At 45.3% G+C, this 22420-nt stretch overlaps 1 protein-coding gene across 1 annotated transcript in view; it reads left to right on the top strand.

Annotated features, from left to right (window-relative positions):
- Positions 1–20522, top strand: part of LOC144167431 (uncharacterized) — a 42063-nt gene extending 21541 nt beyond the window's left edge. The window contains exons 3-7 of the mRNA XM_077696694.1: positions 7611–7667; positions 10360–10383; positions 11819–11866; positions 17870–17921; positions 20229–20522. Coding sequence (XP_077552820.1) covers positions 7611–7667; positions 10360–10383; positions 11819–11866; positions 17870–17921; positions 20229–20389 — 342 coding nt within the window. The 3' untranslated portion in view covers positions 20390–20522. The remainder of the gene's footprint in view (positions 1–7610; positions 7668–10359; positions 10384–11818; positions 11867–17869; positions 17922–20228) is intronic.
- The last annotated feature ends 1898 nt before the right edge of the window (positions 20523–22420 follow it).

The following is a 22420-nucleotide window of genomic DNA, read 5'->3' as shown; positions in this document are numbered from 1 at the left end:
TTCTCTAACACAGAATTTCCACCGCATGGACATCTTTTCTACCTTTCTTCAGAACAGAAATGGGCTGAGTGGCAGCAATAACTTGGGACAAACTTAAAATTAAAAAAAAAAATGGAGGAAGCGAGATTTTTTTCTCGAATAACGAAAATGTCTGTGAATATGCTCTGTATATTTTCCAAGGCAATTTTGTTGCCGTCTTACAATAAATTATATCGCAATTACATGCTATGCCGAACCGCCGTGGCCTACAATTTTATGCCGCCCTTTACAGCGCGCAACAACGCACGTTTCCGGGCGCGCAGCTTTGTCCAGCGCATGAGCAGCGGATTCGGTCGCCGCTGATGCCTGCGCACGGCAATACAGCGAGCGGCCCTCTATAGCCCAGCGCTTCCTTTTGAAGACCGTCTCGCCGAGCATGACACGCCAGCAGTGCGGCGATTAAACATATCAGATAGGGCGTCGGGGGCAGTGCGAACACACTCTTTAACTGGCGCTCCATGGTTCCCGCCGGCGCCCATACGCGGCGCAGCGATGCAGTTCGGCCACCGCTCCAGTGCTCCGTTTACTTCTGCGCGGACCTGTACATTCGTGCCTATACGGTGCGGCAACAATACACAAGCAGTACACTGACACAGTACTAAGTACATTACGTACACAGTACACTGTACACATATTTGAAGAAAAAAGAGAGAAAAGAAGAAGTAAAAACGCTTCTCTTTAATAAGAAAGTTTCTCAATGGCTCGCGGCATCAGCCTTCGCCGGTTCCTGATTAGGCAAGCAAGACAATAGGTCTGTGTTTTCATTTATGCCGCTCAAGACAGTGTTAAACTTGTAAATAAGGTACGATTCACGGGCTTCACGGTCATAATGCGTTTTGAAATGGACTGAAGCACCATGGCTGTGAACGCGTGGAAGGGGTGGCCTATATTTTTTACATGTTTAGAGAGGGGAAGGTGTGGTAGGGACTTTTTGTGTGCTCGGAGGTTGTTGATTCTCATTCTAAACGGATTCTCACTTTGACCAACGCACTGGGCGTGGCATATGGTGCATTCAAGAAGGTAGACAATGTTTGCGCTGTCACAGTCAAAGTTTCCTCTTATTTGGAAAGAGAATGAAGACATGGTGCTGGTGGCGACAGAGGCTTTAGTCATCATGGGGCACAGTTTGCACCTAGGCTTATTGCAGGGTCCGCTGCCTCGGAAACGGGGGTGTTGACGTTAAATGAAGTTACAATATCTCTGATGTTCCTCGCACGTCGATACACGACGCGGGGAGGCTCAGGGAAAACACTTCGCAACCTTTCGATTTAAAGTAAAATGTTGTGGTGCTTTCTGAGTATGCAGCTAATGTTGTAGGAGGAAGCGGCATGTGTTAGAATAAGGTTGGGGGTCGTATTCAAAGATTTCGCTTTTTAGTGTGTTATCAGGTGGCGGGTGTCTTGTTTTTCAGACTTCATAATGGCGTCACTGATGACAGACGGTGGGTATTGTTGTCGTGTTAGGTCATTAGTTAGTTGTTGACAGTTAGAGGCAAAATCAACTGGGTTAGAGCATATCCTTCTAAAACGCAGAGACTGACCGTATGGTATGCCGACTTTACAGTGTTTAACGGGGTAGCTTTTGAAATGCAAGTATTGATGTCGGTTTGTTGGCTTCCTGTACACTGAGGTCACAAGCTTGTTGTCTGATATTCTCACTGGAACATTGAGAAAATTAATGGCAGATACGGAATATGAGTGGGAGAATGAAATGGTCTCGTGGGCGTTTTTGAAAGCGGATATAAATTTTGGAAGTTCCTCTTCCCCATTGCACCAAATGAGAAAATAATCGTCAATGAACCTTCGATAGAAAATAGGCTGAAGCTGTGCGTTGCTTAGAAATTCAGACTCCAATGTGCCCATGAAGATATTAGCATAGTTAGGTCCCATTTTTGTTCCATCGCGGTCCCGTCGATTTGTACGTAGTGCTTATTGTCGAATTCAAGGTTGTTCACCTCCAAGACAAGCTTTAAAAGCACGCCGAGAGTTTCACCATCAATTGAATTCTCTTGGGAAGCATCATCGTACGCATGGATGACAGATCGGGTGCCGCCAGAGTGTGGAATATTTGTATATAGCGAGGTGACGTCGAGAGTGACTAGCAGGCTATCTTCCGGTATAACTAGATCCATAATATCAGCCAGAAAATGGTTTGTATCCTTTACATACGAAGGTAGTGTGGGATGAATGTCTTTGATTAAGCTATGGATACAACTAGAGATCATTTGTTACCGTACCTATACCGGAGATGACTGGTCTGACTGGATTTCCTGCTTTATGTATTTTAGGCAACATATAAAATCGTCCTTGAACTGGACTTAAAACTTGAAGTGAGGCTCCAGTTTTTTCCAGAATTTTTTTGTCCTTGACGAGCGCCATCAGTGTCTGGCTTACCTTGTTCTTAAATTGTGAAGTCTGATAGGTGTCGGTTGGTTTATAGAAAGAACTATGGCTGAGCTGTCTTTCTGCCTCAGTGATGTAGTATTGCTTATTTATAATAACCATTGCGCCACCTTTGTCGGCGGGTTTTATTGTAATGTCGGAGCGCCCGCTTAAACCTTTTAATGCCTCTTCCTCTTTCTGTGAGAGATTTTGTGATGCGGTGATCGGTTTTTACATTGAGCTGGAATGTCACGTTGTACCGCCTTGATGTAGATGTCTAAGCATTTGTCTCTTTGTGGAGGACGAGTTCAATGCCATAGTGATGGCAGCCTAGTGTCCCTATTAGGGTCTTGTGATTTGCCATAGTAATATTCGCTCAGCCTAACCGTTCGGAAAAAGTTCTCTAGGTCCTTATAGAGTTGGAATTCCTCTTGTCTGTCAGTGGTAGGGCAAGAATTCAAGCCTCTTGATAGCACGCGTTCTTCGTAATCAGTGAGGGGGGTGTCGGAAAGATTTACTATGTGGCACTCTTTGAGCTGTGAGGTGTTCAGGTCAGGAATATTTTCGGGGCTTGCATGGGAAGGAAAAAAAGACGTGTCTACTTTTTCAAGAGGGGAAGTTATGCCGTCCCGAAGCAGCTTTCTCTGTTTTGTTAGAACTACTTGGCGCTCTTTGTTTTCTGCAAACACTTTTAAAAGGTTAATTTCATGGGGCGTCAAGTCTACCTGGTCAGTGACTTTTCGTTCCTCACTGAGGATCTGCTCTAGTTGTGAGTTATCGCGGTCAATAACAATATTCAAAAGTTTCTTGGATGCTTTATGTAGGCATAGCGCCCACCCAGCCTTAAGCTCTTGAGACAGGTCGGAGGTGGCGGCTTTAACGTAAATGCGCAGATCTTTTGGAACAACGTCACATCTGCGATACGTCGAAAAGTTAGAATAAACGTTAGAATAAACCGAGTGGCGCTCTTGTTTTTTCTCCACTTTCTTATTTTCCAAATTCTTTATCTTGACGTACTACATCCTCCCCTTTGCTTTCCGAGGTTGTCTTGACTGCCAATTCCTATTTCTGCCTTATTTTCAACGAGCCCCTCATTTCCTATTCTGATTCGCTACATGCATAGCGAGGGCCTTTGTTCTGGCAGTCTTGGTGCCACAGGGAGCTTAAGAGGGTTCAACACTGGTCGACCACTCTCGACATGTCGTAGACGCTCGAGTGACGGCCCGGGGGTTAAAAAAGAAGGTCCCCTTCACCCCGAGTAGTCCGAGTGGCGCTGGCTACCACCCCAGAGCGCAGGAAACAAAAATACCTGAACATAAATACCCCAGAAAGTGGAGGCTAAAGTAGCCCCACCGGTAGCGTAGTGGTTATCGCACCAGACCGGTATTCTGGAGGTCGTGGGTTCGGATCCCACCTGGCGGGCATTTTTTCTCCGCTTTCTTATTTTCCAAATTCTTTATCTTGACGTACTACATCCTCCCCTTTGCTTTCCGAGGTTGTCTTGACTGCCAATTCCTATTTCTGCCTTATTTTCAATGAGCCCCTCATTTCCTATATATGTATGTATATATATATATATATATATATATATACAGAAAGAAATGCCGGCATTCTACAACGCCAAAGGAGGCATAGGGGAATGGTTAGACTATTTTTGAACGTTAGTGAAGTTATAGTTTTTATTTATTTACGTAGAAAAAAAGAAAGAAAGAAAAACACGCGCCCAGAGTGGGGACAGAACCCACGCCTTTCGATTAGATCTCGAATGCCTTGCCAATTCGGCTATCTGGGCGACTGTGTTCTCCGTCACTTTCTGGGGTATTTATATTTACTACAACTGTATCTGATGCTTGAGGGTGGTAGCCAGCGCCACTCAGACTATACGGGGAGAAGGGGACCTTCTTTTCGAACCCCGGGGCGTGACTCGAAGTCTACAGCCTGTCATGAGCGGGTAACTGGCAGGAAACCCTCTTATGCTACCTTGGCGTCAAGGCTTCCAGAACCGAGGCCCTCACTAAGCTTTCGCAGGATAATATGATTTGGAAATGAGGGGCTCGTTAGGAAATACAGAAAGAAATTCCGGCAGTCTACAACTCCAAAGGAGGCATAGGGGAATGGTTAGACTATTTTTGAACGTTAGTGAAGTTATAGTTTTTATTAATTTACGTACGAAGAAAGAAAGAAAAACACGCGCCTAGAGTGGGGACCGAGCCCACGCCGTTCGATTAGATCTCGAATGCCTCATCAATTCGGCTATCTGTACGACTGTGTTGTCCGTCACTTTCTGGGGTATTTATATTTACTACAACTGTATCTGACGCTTGAGGGTGGTAGCCAGCGCCATTCAGACTACACGGGGAGAAGCGGACCTTCTTTCCAACCCCGAGGCGTGACTCGAACGTCTACAGCCTGTCATGAGCGTGTAACTGGCGGGAAGCCCTCTTATGCTACCTAGGCATCAAGGCTGCCAGAATCGAGACCCTCGCTAGGCTTTCGCAGAATAATATAGTAAGGAAATGAGGGGCTCGTTGGGGAAATACAGAAAGATAAGTCGGCAGTCTACAACGCCAAAGGAGGCATAGGGGTGTGGTTATGCTCTTTTTTTTAGTACGGTTAATGAAGTTAATATTTTTTTTTAAATATACGGAAGAAAGAAAGAAAGAAAAACACGCGCCCAGAGTGGGGACCGAGCCCACGCCTTTCGATTAGATCTCGAATGCCTCATCAATTCGGCTATCTGGGCGACTGTGTTGTCCGTCACTTTCTGGGGTATTTATATTTACTACAACTGTATCTGACGCTTGAGGGTGGTAGCCAGCGCCATTCAGACTACACGGGAAGAAGGGGACCTTCTTTCCAACCCCGGGGCGTGACTCGAACGTCTACAGCCTGTCATGAGCGTGTAACTGGCTGGAAGCCCTCTTATGCTACCTTGGCATCAAGGCTGCGAGAACCGCGGCCCTCACTAAGCTTTCGCAGGAGAATATGATTTGGAAATGAGGTGCTGGTTAAGGAATACACAAAGAAATGCCGGCAGTCTACAACGCTAAAGGAGGCATAGGGGAATGGTTGGACTATTTTAGATGCAGAGCACCTGATTCACTCGCCTTGTCCCTCCGGCGTCGCTGTCGTTGTCGTCGTCGTCGTCGTCGGCTTTGTGCACCCCTCCCCCATTCTCCTCGCCGCGCCAGCTGCGCTCTCCGCCGCTCACCCCCTCTCCTCTCCGATAGCGAACACTTTCTCGCGAGGGGCATTGGATTGGATTGGCTTGGATTGGATTGGATTGGCTTGGCTTGGGTTGGATTGGATTAAGGTGGATTGGTGGATTGTGTTGGATTGTGTTGCGTCATAGCCGCGGCAGACGCGCTGGGGCCGTCGCATGGGCAGTACTCTCTCTTCCGCGGTTTCCTCTCCTTCGGGCGCGCTGCGCATATAACCGGTGTGCCGTTCTCCGGGGAAGCAACATCCACGCTTGGCTCAAACACCTAGAGTCCACGCCGCTTTACAAGTACGCCAACGTCGTCATCGACTGGGACCGGATTACGCAGTCCCCTCAACGTTATGCGCGCTATAAAACGCGGTCCCTTCGCCGCTCCGCCTATGCGTCGCATCTACACAGGGGTTCCCGCGAGGGGAGGTGGGATTTTTTTGAACGTTAGTGAGGTTATATTTTATATTAAGTTACGTAGATAGAAAGAAAGAAAAACACGCGCCCAGAGTGGGGACCGAACCCACGCCTTTCGATTAGATCTCGAATACCTTACCGATTCGGCTATCTGGGCGACTGTGTTCTCCATCACTTTCGGGGTATTTATATTTACTAAAACTGTATCGGCCGCTTGAGGGTTGTAGCCAGCGCCCTCCACTCAGGCGCGTTTCTCTTTCTTTCTTTCTACGTAAATTAATAAAAAGTATAACTTTACTAACGTTCAAAAAATAGTCTAACCATTCGCCTATGCCTTCTTTGGCGTTGTAGACTGCCGGCATTTCTTTCTGTATTCCTTAACCAGCCCCTCATTTCCAAATCATATTATCCTACGAAAGCTTAGCGAGGGCCACGGTTCTGGCAGCCTTGATGCCAAGGTAGCATAAGAGGGTTTCCTGCCAGTTATCCAGTCATTAAAGGCTGTAGACGTTCGAGTCACGCCCCGGGGTTCGAAAAGAAGGTCCCCTTCTCCCCGTATAGTCTGAGTGGCGCTGGCTACCACCCTCAAGCGTCAGATACAGTTGTAGTAAATATAAATACCCCAGAAAGTGACGAGAACACAATCGCCCAGATAGCCGAATGGGTAAGGCATTCGTGATCTAATCGAAAGGCGTGGGTTCGGGCCCCACTCTGGGCGCGTGTTTTTCTCTCTTTCGTTCTTTCTACGTAAATTAATAAAAAATATAACTTCACTAACGTTCAATCTGTATTTCCTAACGAGCCCCTCATTTCCAAATTATATATATATATATATATATATATATATATATAGATAATATATATATAGATATAAGGTTAGTAGAGACAGAGAGAGACACGAGAAGGACATTTAAATATAAAAATAAAAGTTTACTACTGACGGTTCAGGGAGTGGACTCCCTTGGACTCCCTTTCTTCAGGAAGTCCACTCCCTGAGATGTCAGTAAACTTTGATTGTTATTTTTAAATGTCCTGGTGTGTCTCTGTCTCTACTAACCTTATTTTTTCGCGCTCTGTGTGAGTTTTTGTTTCGGACATATATATATATATATATATATATATATATATATATATATATATATATATATATATATATATATATATATATATATATATATATATATATATATATATATATATATATATATATATATATATATATATTATATATATATATATATATATATATATATATATAGAGAGAGAGAGAGAGAGAGAGAGAGAAAAAGAGTGATAGGGGGAGGGAGAGAGAAAAGTTAGGTTGGTTTTATCGAAGGAGTCAAGCGCTTTTGCGTAATGATGCCGCTAAAGCGTGTAAGTCGTTGGTGGATTTCCTGCTACAAAGTTAGAAGTGCACGCATTGAATATTGGATGTATTTATCAAGCAAGGTTGGTCTGATTAAAATGTCAACCCTAACTGATGCTAATGAGCGAATAAATATTCTGTGAATTACGTTTTTTGAGAATGACTCACGTTCTAATCAATTGTCTTTCAACACTCGCAGCTGGAATCTGGGAGCGGAAACTGCACTAAAGTCCATCAAGCAATTCAGACAGCCGACGTACGTGACTTCAATTTATCATGTAGGCACTCTATGCCTGACAAATGCTCGCATCACTGTTCCCACAGTATTTACTCATCGACACACTCTTAGATCATTCATTATTTCCGCTATAAATAAAAGTCTCTGCCCTCGTTTTTGACCTTAACATGAATTATTCAGACATATAGATAATCAAAGAAGAATTCATCTTGAAGAACAGTGTGCTTTTTGGTCGCTGGAAACTGTCGCACGCGATATACCGCCGTTTCGCGTTTTTCGATACAGAAAATATCTTTACTGCATTCACATTACAAGAGCGCGCTTGTTGGCGGTAAGATATTATTATCCTTGAGTGAGAAAATGTTGAACAGGCACAGTGAACGCCCACTGCCCTCGCTGGACGAGATACTCGTACATAAAACGCCACCACACTGGTGGCAGGATAATAAAGAAAATTGTCTACGTCTTAGCTAATGCTCACGTCGTAGTCGTGAATGTGGGGGTGTAATCTAGAGCGCTACTTTCCATAATGAAGCGCTCACGTATTAGTACCTGAAACCACTAGTGAGAAAAAATTCTGGCAAAAGGTATTCCCGTTGTAATAGTAGTTTCGCATTTTCAACGTTGTATGATCAACAATGTAATTGTTTTAAATAATTTATAAGTTAGTCGTTTTATATAGGAGTAATGGCACAAACATCACAGCCGCCGTCCTAGAGAGCAGTATTTGTGTTCGTATAGTTTCTCGAAACACGGGGAAATAGTCGAAGTTTTGTAACTGAATTACCCTTTTTGGTTACTGATTTTGGGGTTTAACGCGCCGACGCAGGCGATGAGGCGTGCCGTAGTGAAGGGCTCCGGATTAATTTTGACCACCTGGGGATCTTTAACGTACGCCGACATCTCGAACACACGGGCGTTTTTGCTTTTCGGCTTCATCAGAAAAGCCGCCGCCGCGGCCGGGAATCGAACCCGCGATGTCGTGCGCAGCAGCGCAACGCCTTAGCCACTGAGCCACCGCGGCAGGTACCCTTTGTGGTGCAGAGGTGCCTTCTACTGATCATATTTCGATTTTGATGATGAACACCGAAAGCTAATCACACCGCGTCATGGTAGTTTTCGAAGCGGTTTAACAGAACAAACTTCGTACGAACGAAATATATTTTCCACGGGAGCGTACCAGTGTCATATTCTGGTAGAATCGGAAAATAAATGTTAGAAATCTCACGCCCTTTAATTTTTCTGCGTTTGAATACAATGTCCTCGCGCCACCCATTTTCGGTGGGCCTAACCCCTTGCTGGAACCATGTCCGTATTCGACTCCCTTTCCGCGGAAAAAGGAGTCGACTCCGGCCGTGCTGGAACGGAACACAGCCTCGCGAAAAAGGCTTTACTACTAGAGCCATCTGCAAATGAAATGCTAGATAAAGCTATACCTACTGTTTGTAGATAACCCCGCTTGATAGTAGCACACACGATCGCGGTTCCCTTCAGTGCTGCAGGCCGGTGTCTTACGGAGAGATTGAAAAATGCTTTACTAATACTGTGCATGCGAATCTGCCTAATTACAGTTCTCATAATTCGAACTGGCGGATAGTTAGTACTATCCGGTAGGTCCCGAACAAGTTATATGCATGTTAATGTGGAATAACTCTCCGCACTTAAAACCTAAAATAGGTCAGATGGTAATGCGAACAATTTTGCCGCTCCGCACATACTACTTCTTGCGCAATTTCTGGCAGGTGCTGTATGCAATTTTTCCGATCTTGTTTCAGATCGGTGTTTTTATGCACCTCGGGGGCTACGTTTGCTCTTTCGGGGGGGGGGGGGGGGGGGGGGTTGTACTTTGCTGTCTGCTACCTGCACACCATGTATCGTACTCGGCAAGATCAAGCCTGTTTCACTGGGTTCCCATCACGAACTCTTCATTGTGTGTGCAGCGCCTCCGCAGTACTTAATTAGTAACATCGCTGTTCATTGCAAATGCCACACATTCCGCACAACGTTCTTTATCACATTGCGCTCCAAAGAACGCGCATGTGTTTCTAATAGAGGTTTTGTGCGCTGTGCCACTAATGAAAGGGAAGCGCACTAGTTATTACTTCGGGTATTTCGAAGTGATTATCTCTCCATCTGAACTCTTAATTAACGAGGCTCTACTGCACGAACTGCCCCGCTTTGTAAAGAGAATTTCCAGCAGTGAGGATTGCCACTGTCAGTATCGTAAACAACGAAAACTGTTCATAAACATTTCGACAGACAGCGGTAGATGTACCTGCAAATGCAAAGCACTCTCTAGTTACAGTCAAACGTCTTTTAAAATTGCTGAATAGGCCTCGCGGTTTTATGTAGGGGGGTAACAAAGTATCCGGTTACCATAGGCAGCTGGATAGCATCTAGTCTAATATAAACTATTACGCACCGTGTTAATTTTACATTAATTAAAAACGCACACAAATTAACACTAGCGCCAGCTGTGGAAAACGTTTAGCTTTAAAAACTTCGACAGTATAAGTAAATCCCTATTTTTTTTCTTCTGCTGTGCTGACTAAAAGGTTGAAAACTTCTTCCGTGTGGTTTTACAGATACAATATCATAAGAACGAAAGCATAGGCACGATATGCTAGAGAAACTAGGCACCTTTATTAACAGTTTACAATAATTGCAGGAGTTTTCTCACGTACTAATTGTGTGCACTGATGCTTTTCAGGAAAAGCAGATATCCGGAGCAATGGTGAGCATTGAAATTTGTCCCAGTTGGTTGAGATTATCGAAGTATAATGTTGTTAGGCTGAAAAAAAAAGGTGTGTTGAGCAGAAGGTCTGTATAAAGAACGCTGTTTAAAATGCTTCAAGCAGATGTAGGTTGCTCACCCATGAAAAAACTTAATCCGCATCAACTACCACGCCGTTCAACTGGCCAATACAGACGTACTCGCTGTTCATTTGCTTGGGCAATCTCTGTGTTCGCTAGTTTACTGCCATAACGCCAGACTGCTTTAAACTGTGCGAAAATTGCCACGCTCGCATAGTTATCTATTCGCTCGTTCTAACCTTTTGCGCACAGCTGCTAAGAGCGCCATTGTGTGGCTCTATGCACCGGAACATCGGTTCTATCACCTAGGTGAGAACTGAGAATTCTTATACTGTCAGTACTTCTGAAAAAAATTATAGCACGATTTCAAGTTCCAGGACCCAGCAATAGCAGGGTATGTAGCACGGAATTGGACACATGATTAACGACGTCTCAAAACCGCACACGTCCTATAACAAATATTTAAACGCGGGCATGTGTCATCTCTAAGATTTGCGCCGCGGATGTATGAAGCTTGGCAACGAAAGCCATAGAGAGCGTTGCTAACCCACGCGGTTTTGTAGGAGTGTGAAATCTCTTAAGCATGATCACTAGACATATGATTTCCGCAAGAGCAAGAAAACGTCTCGCAAGGAAACTCCCACAATACTCGTTGCGAGGCACTGCAGGCAGGAGGTTTTGAAGCGTTTAGTGTAGTGCCGTGCATAGAACTACAGCCGTCCTAGTGCTACCACTGCATGATACTAATCACAGGAAAATAGCTTTCTTTTACGCAAGATTGCATATACTCCAAATCTGAACATTCTCGATGGACGTGTAAGAATCTGTGTAGTAAACGTTTTCAGAGTACTTCGCGCGATCTAAGGCGCTCGCGCGAGATAATGCACGATAATGCGAGATTTATGGGGGGATAGTGAACGAAATCGGCCAGTCTTGAAAATGCCAAAATAACAGAATCACACTATCAGTAGCGTAAACAATTAGAGAAACAATGGGAAACTGGGTACATAAACAATGACTGCAGGAAGAGAAAATGAAGCCTTCCGCAAAATACGGGTTTACTACTTTTAACAAAACTTATATTTTTATATGCATATGCGGTGAATCAGAATTTTTTTATGCAATTAACTGGAAGATAAAAATTTGTCCTGGCAGTGTTCTATAGCACTGGTAGCGTAAACAGTTACGTGTTTTCTCCATAACATTTTACGTGTAATGTTTACTCGGGAGTAAATGAATTAACGTGAAAATTTGTTGCGACAAACTGATCGGAAAATTAGTAAATATTTTGTACTGGGAGAACACATCACTCGAAGTGCCAGATACCTAACTGTTTTGGATTCTTCTCGTTCCAGGAATGCTTGAGGAGTAACGTGTCTGAGAAAGCTGCTGAATGTCTCAGGGTGAGTTAACGTCGCTGTAACAGAGAGGCCTCGTGTTGCCTTTCCCGCACTCTTACTGTCCCGGCACCGCTTTTCTGTTGCAGTCAAGCCATTTCACTTCAGCGACGAAACACAGTTCAATCCCAAATTGCTCATGCTTTTGACGCGCTTTTTTGCCACTACTCCTGAACCAGCATACTGTTTTTAAGATGCAGTTGCGTTCTTAACATCCAATACGCAGTGGAATAAAGTAGCCAGCCTAGCAACCTTAATGGTCTTTGTACCATTCTTTCCTTAGCGAGCATGCCACTCCGGTGAAAGCAGAGCATTGTTTTGAATGAGCGTTTAGAGGCGTACGAGCATTCAGATGTTTTCTTGTCTGAGCATTACGCAAATATCATTCTTGGTACGGATGTAGCGTGTCGAAATGTATTTTTTGAACGAAATACCGTATAAACCGGTATATAGGCAGAGTTTTTTTCCAAAAAAATCCGCCCAAAAGTCACCCCTCGTCTTATATAGCGGTCATTGGCGGAATGTAAATCGTTGCCTGGCAACAATGTGCAAGCGTAGTCCGTTGCCATCGCCATTTGTGTCGGACTGCTCTCTCGCACTATGAGCCCTTTATTTGATTTCGCTTTTCTCTAGTTTTTCGTCTTTTACTCGTCTATTGTGCGTGCGTGCGTACATTTCTGTACGTCTCTCTTCCGAGATGAGTGGCGGCAGTCGACGCCAGTTCGCCGCGGCGTTTAAGCTGATGGCGATTGAGTCACCGAGCAGAATGGGAATATGGCAGCGCAACGCCAGTTAGGCTTTTCGGAGAAAAGTGTGTGGTACTGGCGGAGCCAGAAAGCTAAGCTGTGCGCGTGCTACCCCCGAAACCGATCGTTCCGTGGACGTCAAGCGGTGCACCCCGAGTTGGAGAACAAAGTGGCGGACTTCGTCCGGGAACTTCATCCGGGAACTTCGCTCACGATCGCTCCGGAGGCCATGCGCGAACCGGCTCCGTGAACTGTACAATGAGTGGATAGCCGGCGACAACAAAAAGACCTATACGGGCTGGTTGCGACCGTGTCAAGTTGGGTGTCCTTCTCTCGGCAGTCGCTGCCCGACGACATGGTTACACGAGCGTTCAGGAAGTGCTCTATCAGCAACGCGCCTGATGGCATGGAAGATGACAGTGCGAAGCAGTTATCATCGGACGACTCTGAGAGCTCGGACGAGTGACTTCGGCAGGCATAGTGAGTGGCAGTGACGGACGGGCGTCGAAAATAAATATAGACATTGTGAGTGCGCTTCTGTGTCGAATTATTTTTTTTGTCATCTTTTCAAACCTCAAGGTAGGGGGTCGACCTATATACCGGGTCGACCTATAATCCGGTTTATACGGTACTGATGGCGAGCGGATAGGAAATCAGGAAGATAGCAATTCCCAAGCATTCGTAAACGTTGTCAGGACATCTACAACAGGTACCTTGACCTGCCATGCTGTGTCAAGGTACGTCAAGGTGTCAAGGTCCTGTGTCAAGGTCCTTTGATGCGCACAAAATTTCTAAAAAAAACGCGATGTATGCTTCAACAATATTGAACAAAGCAACTAGAAATAATTCATTAACGTGTATTTCCGCCTTTTGCTTTCATTAAACAGGAGTATCTTACTGGGATATATGAATTTTGGCAGTTTTTCTCGGTGGCTGCACAGAAGGCGGAAGTGGGCGCTTCGGGCAAGCTTGCCCACATGCGTCGTTCCATATGCTGCTACAACTATTCAAGAGCACTTTCTTAAATTCTTATATTGCGCACCAATCCACCTATTGTGGATGATAAGACTGATACGTGTAAGACGGGAAAAGAGCGCGACGAAGTGAAAGCTCGCTATAGGTAGTAAAATGAGCGTTCAGTTAGCGCCTCGTGGCAGCTTCGAACTATGACTGAAAATCATCGGCTCCAACGAAGTGCCTCGAAATTCGATCCGTTTGGGTGAGCTTCTTTTCGTACCCATTTTTACATTAGCGAAGCAGTCCCCGTACCGGGTTCTGTCGCCTCCGTCATGTTGTGGTAGCTTGGTGGACGAGGAGAGAGTAGAGCAGCTGCCTTAGTTTTCACGAAAAAGAGCCCATAGTAAACTTAACTGCTTTACTGCATGGCTAGGACATGATTCCAAAATTACATGGTAATCCGAAGTGATACTCCGAAATATTGACACTAGAAAATGACACTCCGAATGGAACTGATGACGCCTTGTCTCCTACTTAGTAACTGATAACTCTACACGAACTACAAAATGTGCATAGAATCACAGCTACGTGTTACAGCTCCACAGGTCCGCGCAGAAGTAAACGAAGCACAGGAGTGGTGGCCAAACTGCATCGGTGCGCCACGTAGGAGCACCTTCGTGAACGAAGCAGCAGTGTTCTGGGGACGGTCTCGAGCTGCCCATACAACCCTATAGATATATGTGATATGCGTGTTCGTTGGTCTGCTTTCGGGTCAGACTAGACGTGGGAGTTTTCAAAGGGCCTTGGTTACATTGCCGCTCGAAGCCATCAGTGGCGACCGAATCCGCCGCTGTTGGGTTCGAGCAAACTACGGGCGCTCAGACACGTGGTTTGTTACACTCCTTAAAGTGTTTCCGGGCGACGTAATGTTGCCCGCCTATTCGGTATCTTGGTATGCGTTTTTGCGGTAGAAGGTAATCTGGAATATAACATTTACCTCGCACCTCCACGAAAAGATGTTACGGGTTAAATGTTACATTTCAGATAATTACAAATATCACACGGTGGGGAACGTAGTAGCACACAGTTTCAAGTGGGTGCAGGCAGAGAACGAGATCGTTCGTCCTATTTCTCCTCGTGACTCAACCGCTCACCACACCAGGTGCTCCGTGCTGGGGTCAATCTCTCGGTGTCTAGGTTCCCTTCAGAGGGTCCGTGGGAATCCCGTGACAATATAAAGCAACCACAAAATACGCTTGAAGAAACACAACTTGAGTGTGAATCTCTTGGGTAGTGATCGTCATATAAAAATTATTTTATATACAGTGGAACCCCGATAGTAGGACTTTTAAGGCGCCGCGAGAAAGCGTCGTATGACCGGGGTGTCGTACGATCGAGGCGCGGGTATATGCCGGCATGGTAGACGGTCGCACGCGACAGGTGGGCTAAGGACTTATTTAAACTAATATATAACGCGTTCTGGCGTGATTTGCAAACTATTGGCCGAAATCCCAAGTAAAAAAACAAAGGCCTGTGTTGTGCCCTGTCCCTTCCATGGCATCGAGCTAGCCCTCCAACCAAGCGCCGCGCGCTACGAGAGAGAAAGCCCACATTGTCGAACAAATTGTGAGGGGAAAAGGCGAGTGTGAAATTGCCAAAGCCAAATGAAACGAGCAATAGTAGAAGGCGAAGATGAACAAAAAACGGCATTGCGGTTCATGATGGAGGCACCCTTTGAAGAGTCCCGTGACATCGCTATTAGGTCATAGTTCTCAACAGATAGCTCTTTTTGTTTCCCAAAAGACCAAGCAACTTGAAATACATAAGATAATAAATAATTCGCGATTAAACGCTGTTGCGGCGAAAATTATAGCGCGGTCTTGCTGCAGTGACTTGCTGCGACGGCAAGCGAGGGACCCAAAATGGCGGCGCGAACGTGGGCGTGTCTCCACCCATTGACTCCTGTATTTTGCGCCACCCTTGCTTCGGACGCGCATGAATTGAAGCACTCTAGCAAAAAAAAGGAGCGGAGTGACAAAGCGGCTTTCAAAGACACTGAGAAGCGAAGATCAGAGATATAGGGTGAGAGAGCGCCGTAAAAGGGAGAAACTTGGATCGAGCGAGCGGGGAAAGCCGCTCTTCGGTCATTGCTGGGGGATTGCGTCGTATGTGTTTTACCGTTCATCGGCGGCTGAACGGGAGCTTGAAATTCATTGTCCACCTGCCACCTGAACTTCGACTTCTCGCGGTTGGCGCGTTGGCGTACTGCTACCGCGTGGGGTAGTCGCCTGTTAACTCCCGCTCACGAGTACCCGCCTGCTTGCTTACTTGCGTCTGGCCATCCTGCGCACCTTTGCACATCTAGCAGCGTCGAACGGGGGTTAAGAATAAAGAAGGTCAGGACGAGGCGGCGAAGCGGTGCAAAATATAGCAGAAGCACCGGTGTATCTGCGCCGGGGTCCGTCGTATGATGCTGACCGCGTGCACCCGAGCGTCATACCATCGGGGTTTTGAATACATATTTTCTATAAAGAGTTTGTGGGGACCGCGGTAATCCGTCGTAAGAAGCGGGTTATCGTAAATCCGCGGGACGTACCAGCTGGGTTCCACTGTATATAAGAGCCCTTCCACTGTCCTAAGAAGGATGATCGGTGAAGCTGGGCGCAATGCAAGGTGTGTACGAAACAAAATACGCTTGCTGGTAATTTGCGATTGAGCATACTTCCTGGCTAATTCTCTGAATGGAACGTCGATGTACTTTAGGTTTACTTTAGGGGATGAACATCGAGATATCTGCTTCCCTCCCGCATCATAAGCATCTCAAGGTCTGTGTAACACACCAACTCCCCAAAATTGACTGGGATTCACGCTGTGAAAATGATTGGATAGCAAAGCGTTAAACGACACCCACAACAATTACCCATGTGATGTCACTTGAATTCACACACTTGGATCTACAAAGAGTGGAAGCAGAGATTATGCAAGCCGTTACCTGGAATTCGCGGGGGCGGCGTCCCGAACGCAGCAGCAGCGTCGGGCACGGTTGGGCTAGAGCGGCGGTCGCCATCATCGTGCTGGTGGCGGACGCCAGCATGACACCGCGAGGGAAGGACTACGGGCCGCACTCCAGCGACTCGTTGCCCCAAGCCACAACCTAGAAGACTTCCTGTTCCCCACGTGACCGGACGCCATCCGACGGGAGGTCTTCCAGCACCTACTCAACTTCCTGGTTACAACAGGACTAGCGCTGCGTTTGTAGCCATCGCGTCATGGACAAAACGAACGCTATATAGACTATCCCCCTCTCTCCTACCACTCTTCTCTTCCACCTTCTCTCTTCCCACCCTTTGAAACCATAATCCCCTTCCCTGGACTGGGTTGTATGAGGGTGAACTCCCCGTTGAGTTCAACAATATCCCGAGGCCTTTTCTCTTCCCTTCTTTGTTAATAAATCACCACCACCACGCCACCAAGTTTACACCGATTTTTGTAAATTAGGCTTTATCTCTAAACACAGCTGCACTGCGGGGTAGTCTATTTGCGGAGGAATAAAGGCATTTCATATCAAATTACGGATGCCGTAAAACCTGCTGCTTTGCTTTTTTTAACAGCGAGGATGTTTACGAAATCGGAATTTTTTGTGTCCGAGGTTAAAAATACCACGGGAATTGCCGAGCACGCGACCGGGAGGTGACCGCCCGCAGTTAACAAAACCAAGAAAAATGCCTAGGGTTCGTGGGTGCGTGCCTGGAGACGACAGCCCAGCGTCCCCTGCGCGCGTTTGTCAAGCTAAGCATACCAACTTAAGCAGATTGGCCAGAAATATTCTACAGTTCGCCGTAATCATTGCAACAGTTGCTCAGAACGAGAAAGACGCGTCATAGCGTACGCCCCTCGGAGGTGGTGTCCAATGATAATTACTTGAAAAAAAAATTAAGTTAGCTCACCCTTATAGCAACAACGATGGAGTAAAGGTCGTTGCGGCAACGATGAAGCAAATCGGTTTCAATCTTCGTGATGGTATTGAAGGTTTCGTACGGTTGGCCTGCCTTCAAGACGTACGGGCGAGTATGAGCGTCCTGCATTTTATTTCATACGCTCAACACAAGTCCCCGAGCTTTCGTTCCACACAGGTTGCGTGTCTGGAAGGAATTTCCACTGATCAATATGCATAAGCTTCCTACTAAAACTGAAGTGGGTAATCCTGACCTCTGATGTGAAATCGCTAATATGACATCCCTGATATGAACTGGTGGCTGCCGCGGTAAAAGAACAAACACCTTTAACTGTGGTTTTCTCTTTATAGGCGCACGACGGACACGTTCCTGACTTGATTTTGTTAAAGAAAGATAAACGAGGTGGGTACCGCCATTTTTGTTCTATCTTCATATAGCGTAGATCCGGGAGGAAAGCGTGCATTTTGAACAACAGACCTCGTTCGTGATGCTCTGCAGGCGGGAGGTGAAGGACGCCGACGAAAAGAACGAGAATGTATAACGAGTTGACACTGATTATGGGCAAAAGTTAGGTTCAGCTGTCTTATAATAAGAGCTGTTAGAAAGGTGAAATAAAGCGTTTTCCCTTTCGTAACCTATTAGCCGAACTATAAAGACGTACCTTCTCTGCAAGTCGTATTACAATAATATATGTATTAGCGCAGAGCACCACGGGAGCGAAATATTAAGCGCTTCCGTTTGAAATAGGTTGAGGGGCAAAATATACGAGTGGGCTTTAGATTTAATGTGAGCTAAGTACAACACGAACTGGATCGCTTGAGTTTTGAGAAGGACAAATGTAGGTCAAATTTAAGTTGAAACTTTTGTAGTAGTGGGGACATATTTTTCAACTTTTGTAACTACATATGCTTGTGAACGTATGGTCACTATGGTCACGATGCATTAAGGCCTGCTTTTGGAATGGCTGACTGCAGAAATTGTAAAAACTTTTGAAATGAATACCTAATTATCAGGGTTCGTAATCATGCAAACCGAGAAATACGCGTTGGAAATTTGGGGCATATCATTTTATGGGAATAAAAATACGGGCATAAATAATAGAAAAACACGTTAACATACGTGCGTTGCAAACAAAACTGCCGCCCGCAACGCTTACCTGTTAAAGATGAATGCTAAAGATTTTCGCATAGGACAGCGGGTGACAGACGCCGCCGCTTACGTGACCGTGTCTGCCGACTCACAAAGACGCAATATTTCATGAAACGATTGCTTTGCGCCTGAGGACAATACGACGCGTACAAGTTCTACAAGAACTAGGCTAAGAGACATCGCTGGCAGGGCTAGATTCAGTGGAACTAGGAGACCTAGTTCCAGTGACTTTACGCAGAGCGGCATCGCTGCGCCATCTAGGAATACCGATAGTAACCGAGCGCGTTTTTCTGTTGTCTTATGTATAGAGTTTACTAAAGTTCCGATTTGATTCCTATTGGATTATAGTATCTGGAGGGTACATGGAGTAAGCATACTAACTCCCGTCTGCATATACGCGCCTTATAGTGAGCGCATCAAGCCGACCGACATCTGAGCTGGTTGGGGGAGTTGTGTCACAGCGTAAATAGACCAAAATTACACAAACCCATGCGAGCTGATGTAAATACTAGTAAGAAATAACCTAAAATGAACACCAGAATCCGCGTGTAAAATAAAATGTATAGACGCGGCAAATATGAAACGCGAGCACAGAAATATGAACCAGACCGCGCTAAATTGAAGAATTTGCTTCGTGAAGATCGCAGAATAAGGCGTTTGTGGTACATTTGGAGAGTTGCTTTTGCAGTCTTTGCCAATATTCTGAGGTGATGCGCCAACTTTGCTTGCGCAGAATAAATTGCTCTATTTGCTTGTCACCGTTTAAAATGGCGAGTTCGCATTTAATTCGTCTATGGCTATACATATATGCACACCGATGCTAGATCGGGCAGCCCTTTGCTGGCCCATCTGTTAAGCGGAAACTAACTCAAAGCGGTCATTGCCATTGACATTGAAAAAAAAGTAAATTAAAACCCGCCGAACACTCAGACAAGCACAGTGTAAAAGTGCGCCAGAGAAGTAGCCGAAGCCGCCATGAAAGATGGAAAGCCACAGCAGTGTACACGAAACAGCAACAGAAACTTACTTGCCGAGAGCGGAACTACCCAAAATTTTATTACTAATTCATATAGTGTCCGAACTATGTTTCACTTGTGGTAAAAAATATCCACATAGTACATCCAACAAAAAACAAAAACAGCTAACGTAACTTCATCCCGAATTTCTAAACTTGCTCTGGAGAAGGGCAATCAGTGCACTAGAATCGTTGCGGTTCAGGTATGTTAAATAGTGTCAGAAGTATGTGGATACATGTTCAAATTTGTCCATAGACGGCGCCATGTGTCAAAAGCTGTACTCACCAGGAAACGCCTATAAGCCTACCGTTTCAAGTTCCTACTCCAATAAAACAGTGCTTACGTTAGAAGGCATTACATGCGGCGGAAATAACTGAACTTCTGAATTTAGATGGTAATTTTTTAGAATAAAGCATTGTTAGCTGACGATGAAGCGTATTGGGTAATATAGAATTCCTAAATTTTTAATATTGAACCTAACGCATGTTGCCTGTATGTTTTATTCAATACCTACCCTGGGCATTGTTGCTTACTTCCTTTACAGTGCCCAAAGGGCGTTGGCTTGACGCCACAGAAGAGCGCACGAATATTATCCGAGACGGAATGGATGCTCCAATAGGCTGGCGGACAATTCAGGGCGAATGGTTTCAGAAACTGAGACGCCCGTCTATGACTTATCCGGAAAGAAGCGCTGACGAACTCTGACTTGTCCCGCATGTTGAGAGCAGCCGCCAAGGCGTGCGGTGAATTTGTTTTTTGAGAGCTTCATTTATTCTTTTTACTAACGGTTGTTTGTCTTCACTGATGCGCTTTAGTATAAAATAAATAAACAAATGATATGATTCCGCCCTAAAATGATTCAGTTTGGAACACAGTAATGGCAGACGGTTTGTGTATATTAACCAAAACACTTAAATCAACTGACGAAAACAATACCCTAAAATCAACTGAAGAAAACAATACCCTACGACACAGTTCCCCAGTTACATAGAATATCAACAAACTTTCGGGCGCTCTTGAAGGCTGCACAGCAAAACGTGATTTGTGCTGTCGAATAAAAATGTTGTGCCGCAGCTTGGCAACCATAAGAAGCTGCCCTAACACTAAGAAGCTACCCGCACATGGTAGCTTCTTAGGCTTAATATGCCCACCTCATAGAACCATAAAATCAGTGTGTAGATTGAACTGGGGAAACTACCACGGCATTTAAAAATAAGTTTGGAGAAGAATTATACATTGCTGACATATTTAGGAGAGTAGAGGATATATCAGTTTTCTAACTGACAAAAAGGACGGGTGTGTAGTCACCGAAAAAAAGGTAGCACGAATGGCTGCAACCACAGCAACTACACGTCTGTGAAAGAAGCCCGGACATAATGGCGCGCACTGAAAAAACGACAGCATCGACAGGTTAGCGCCAAGGCGCTGAATTGGTGTTGCTAGTAAAGTTTTCTAATGGAAGAAAAACCACGGAAATGCAAGGAAAAATGTTCAGTTCTTTCACTTTCGACGCGAGCAGGGCACGAAGACCACATGGAGTGAGAACCGCGCGATGCGCATGAAAGGTAAGCTGGGGTGTTCTACATCTGATGCTGGGTAATATAACCTCACACTGGCGGGGCTCACGAAACCTTGAATCCCGAGTATGAGCCAGATGAGCATAGTTGTTTAAGCTGTGATTGCCCGTCCGTGTGTACTCCCTAGACGCGGACATCTACGGAACCTTGCTCGCGCCGGTAGTGATGACTACGGCAAACATCCACCAGACGGCCTTCTGAAGGTGATCCGGCCATAGAATCAGCCGTTTTATTGAGCCATAGACCCTTGTGACCTGGGCGCGTATTTCGAAACGCTTCGCTGCAGAGAGCGCCCAGGTGACGTGTGTTCGATTGAGAGCAGTAATTAAACGCGGTTATTGGCTGAAACTCAAACCTAAAGCCACCTAAAACATACCAAATCCCCATTATTAGCGAAAAATACGCATCGATTCGAGTTTAGAAAAAGCAAATTAAGTTTAGAAAAACAAATTACGCAATAAAAAATCCCGCCATCTCCACGAAGCGAATGATGATGAGAGGGGCGAAGCTGAAATGCTTATTGGTAAAACCGTGAAACATTCGCCCACACATCATATAAAGACTCGACACGTCAAGCTTTGCACCGCTCCGTTGACAAGCCCGTCGACGGCGTCGATGTTTGTGGTGATTATTTATTTTTATTTATTTATTTTATTTTCAATACTGCCAGTCTCATTCCGAGACCATAGCAGGTGGGCATACAGATGGTACATGTGGTACATGCAGGTGGTACATAAATAAATATCAGCGCAGAAAACAGAAACAGGAATGTAGTGAAATGACAGTCAAAAGAGCGAAAAATATACAAATTTGTTTACTTTTAATTAGATAGGAAGAATACGGAGCTGAAATTCTTAAACAACACACTTGAAAACTTACAACATGAACACACTCATAAGAAAAAGCATAATCAAGTCACGCTTTTTAACTTAAGACAAAGAAACCAACACCAAAAAGAAGAGCAATTGTGCATGAAATCCAGTGGTACACAGGCAAATAATACCAAACTTGCAAACACCCCAGTTAACACATATACTCCACAAATACGCTTTCACTGGTGGCGCAATGCCGCTGGGGATGCGAGTGTTGCCACATCAACAGAACATATTTTCTAATTTTGGTGCAAAGTCAGATACCGATGTCGCATTAGTTAAGGAGG

The sequence above is a fragment of the Haemaphysalis longicornis genome, unplaced genomic scaffold, assembly GCF_048455015.1.
Source record: "Haemaphysalis longicornis isolate Haplotype H1 unplaced genomic scaffold, Haemaphysalis longicornis Haplotype H1 scaffold_2, whole genome shotgun sequence".
In the NCBI taxonomy this organism is placed as follows: Eukaryota; Metazoa; Arthropoda; class Arachnida; order Ixodida; family Ixodidae; genus Haemaphysalis; species Haemaphysalis longicornis.
Note: the sequence above shows the minus strand (reverse complement) of the source record. Positions and strands in the feature narration are given on the sequence as shown.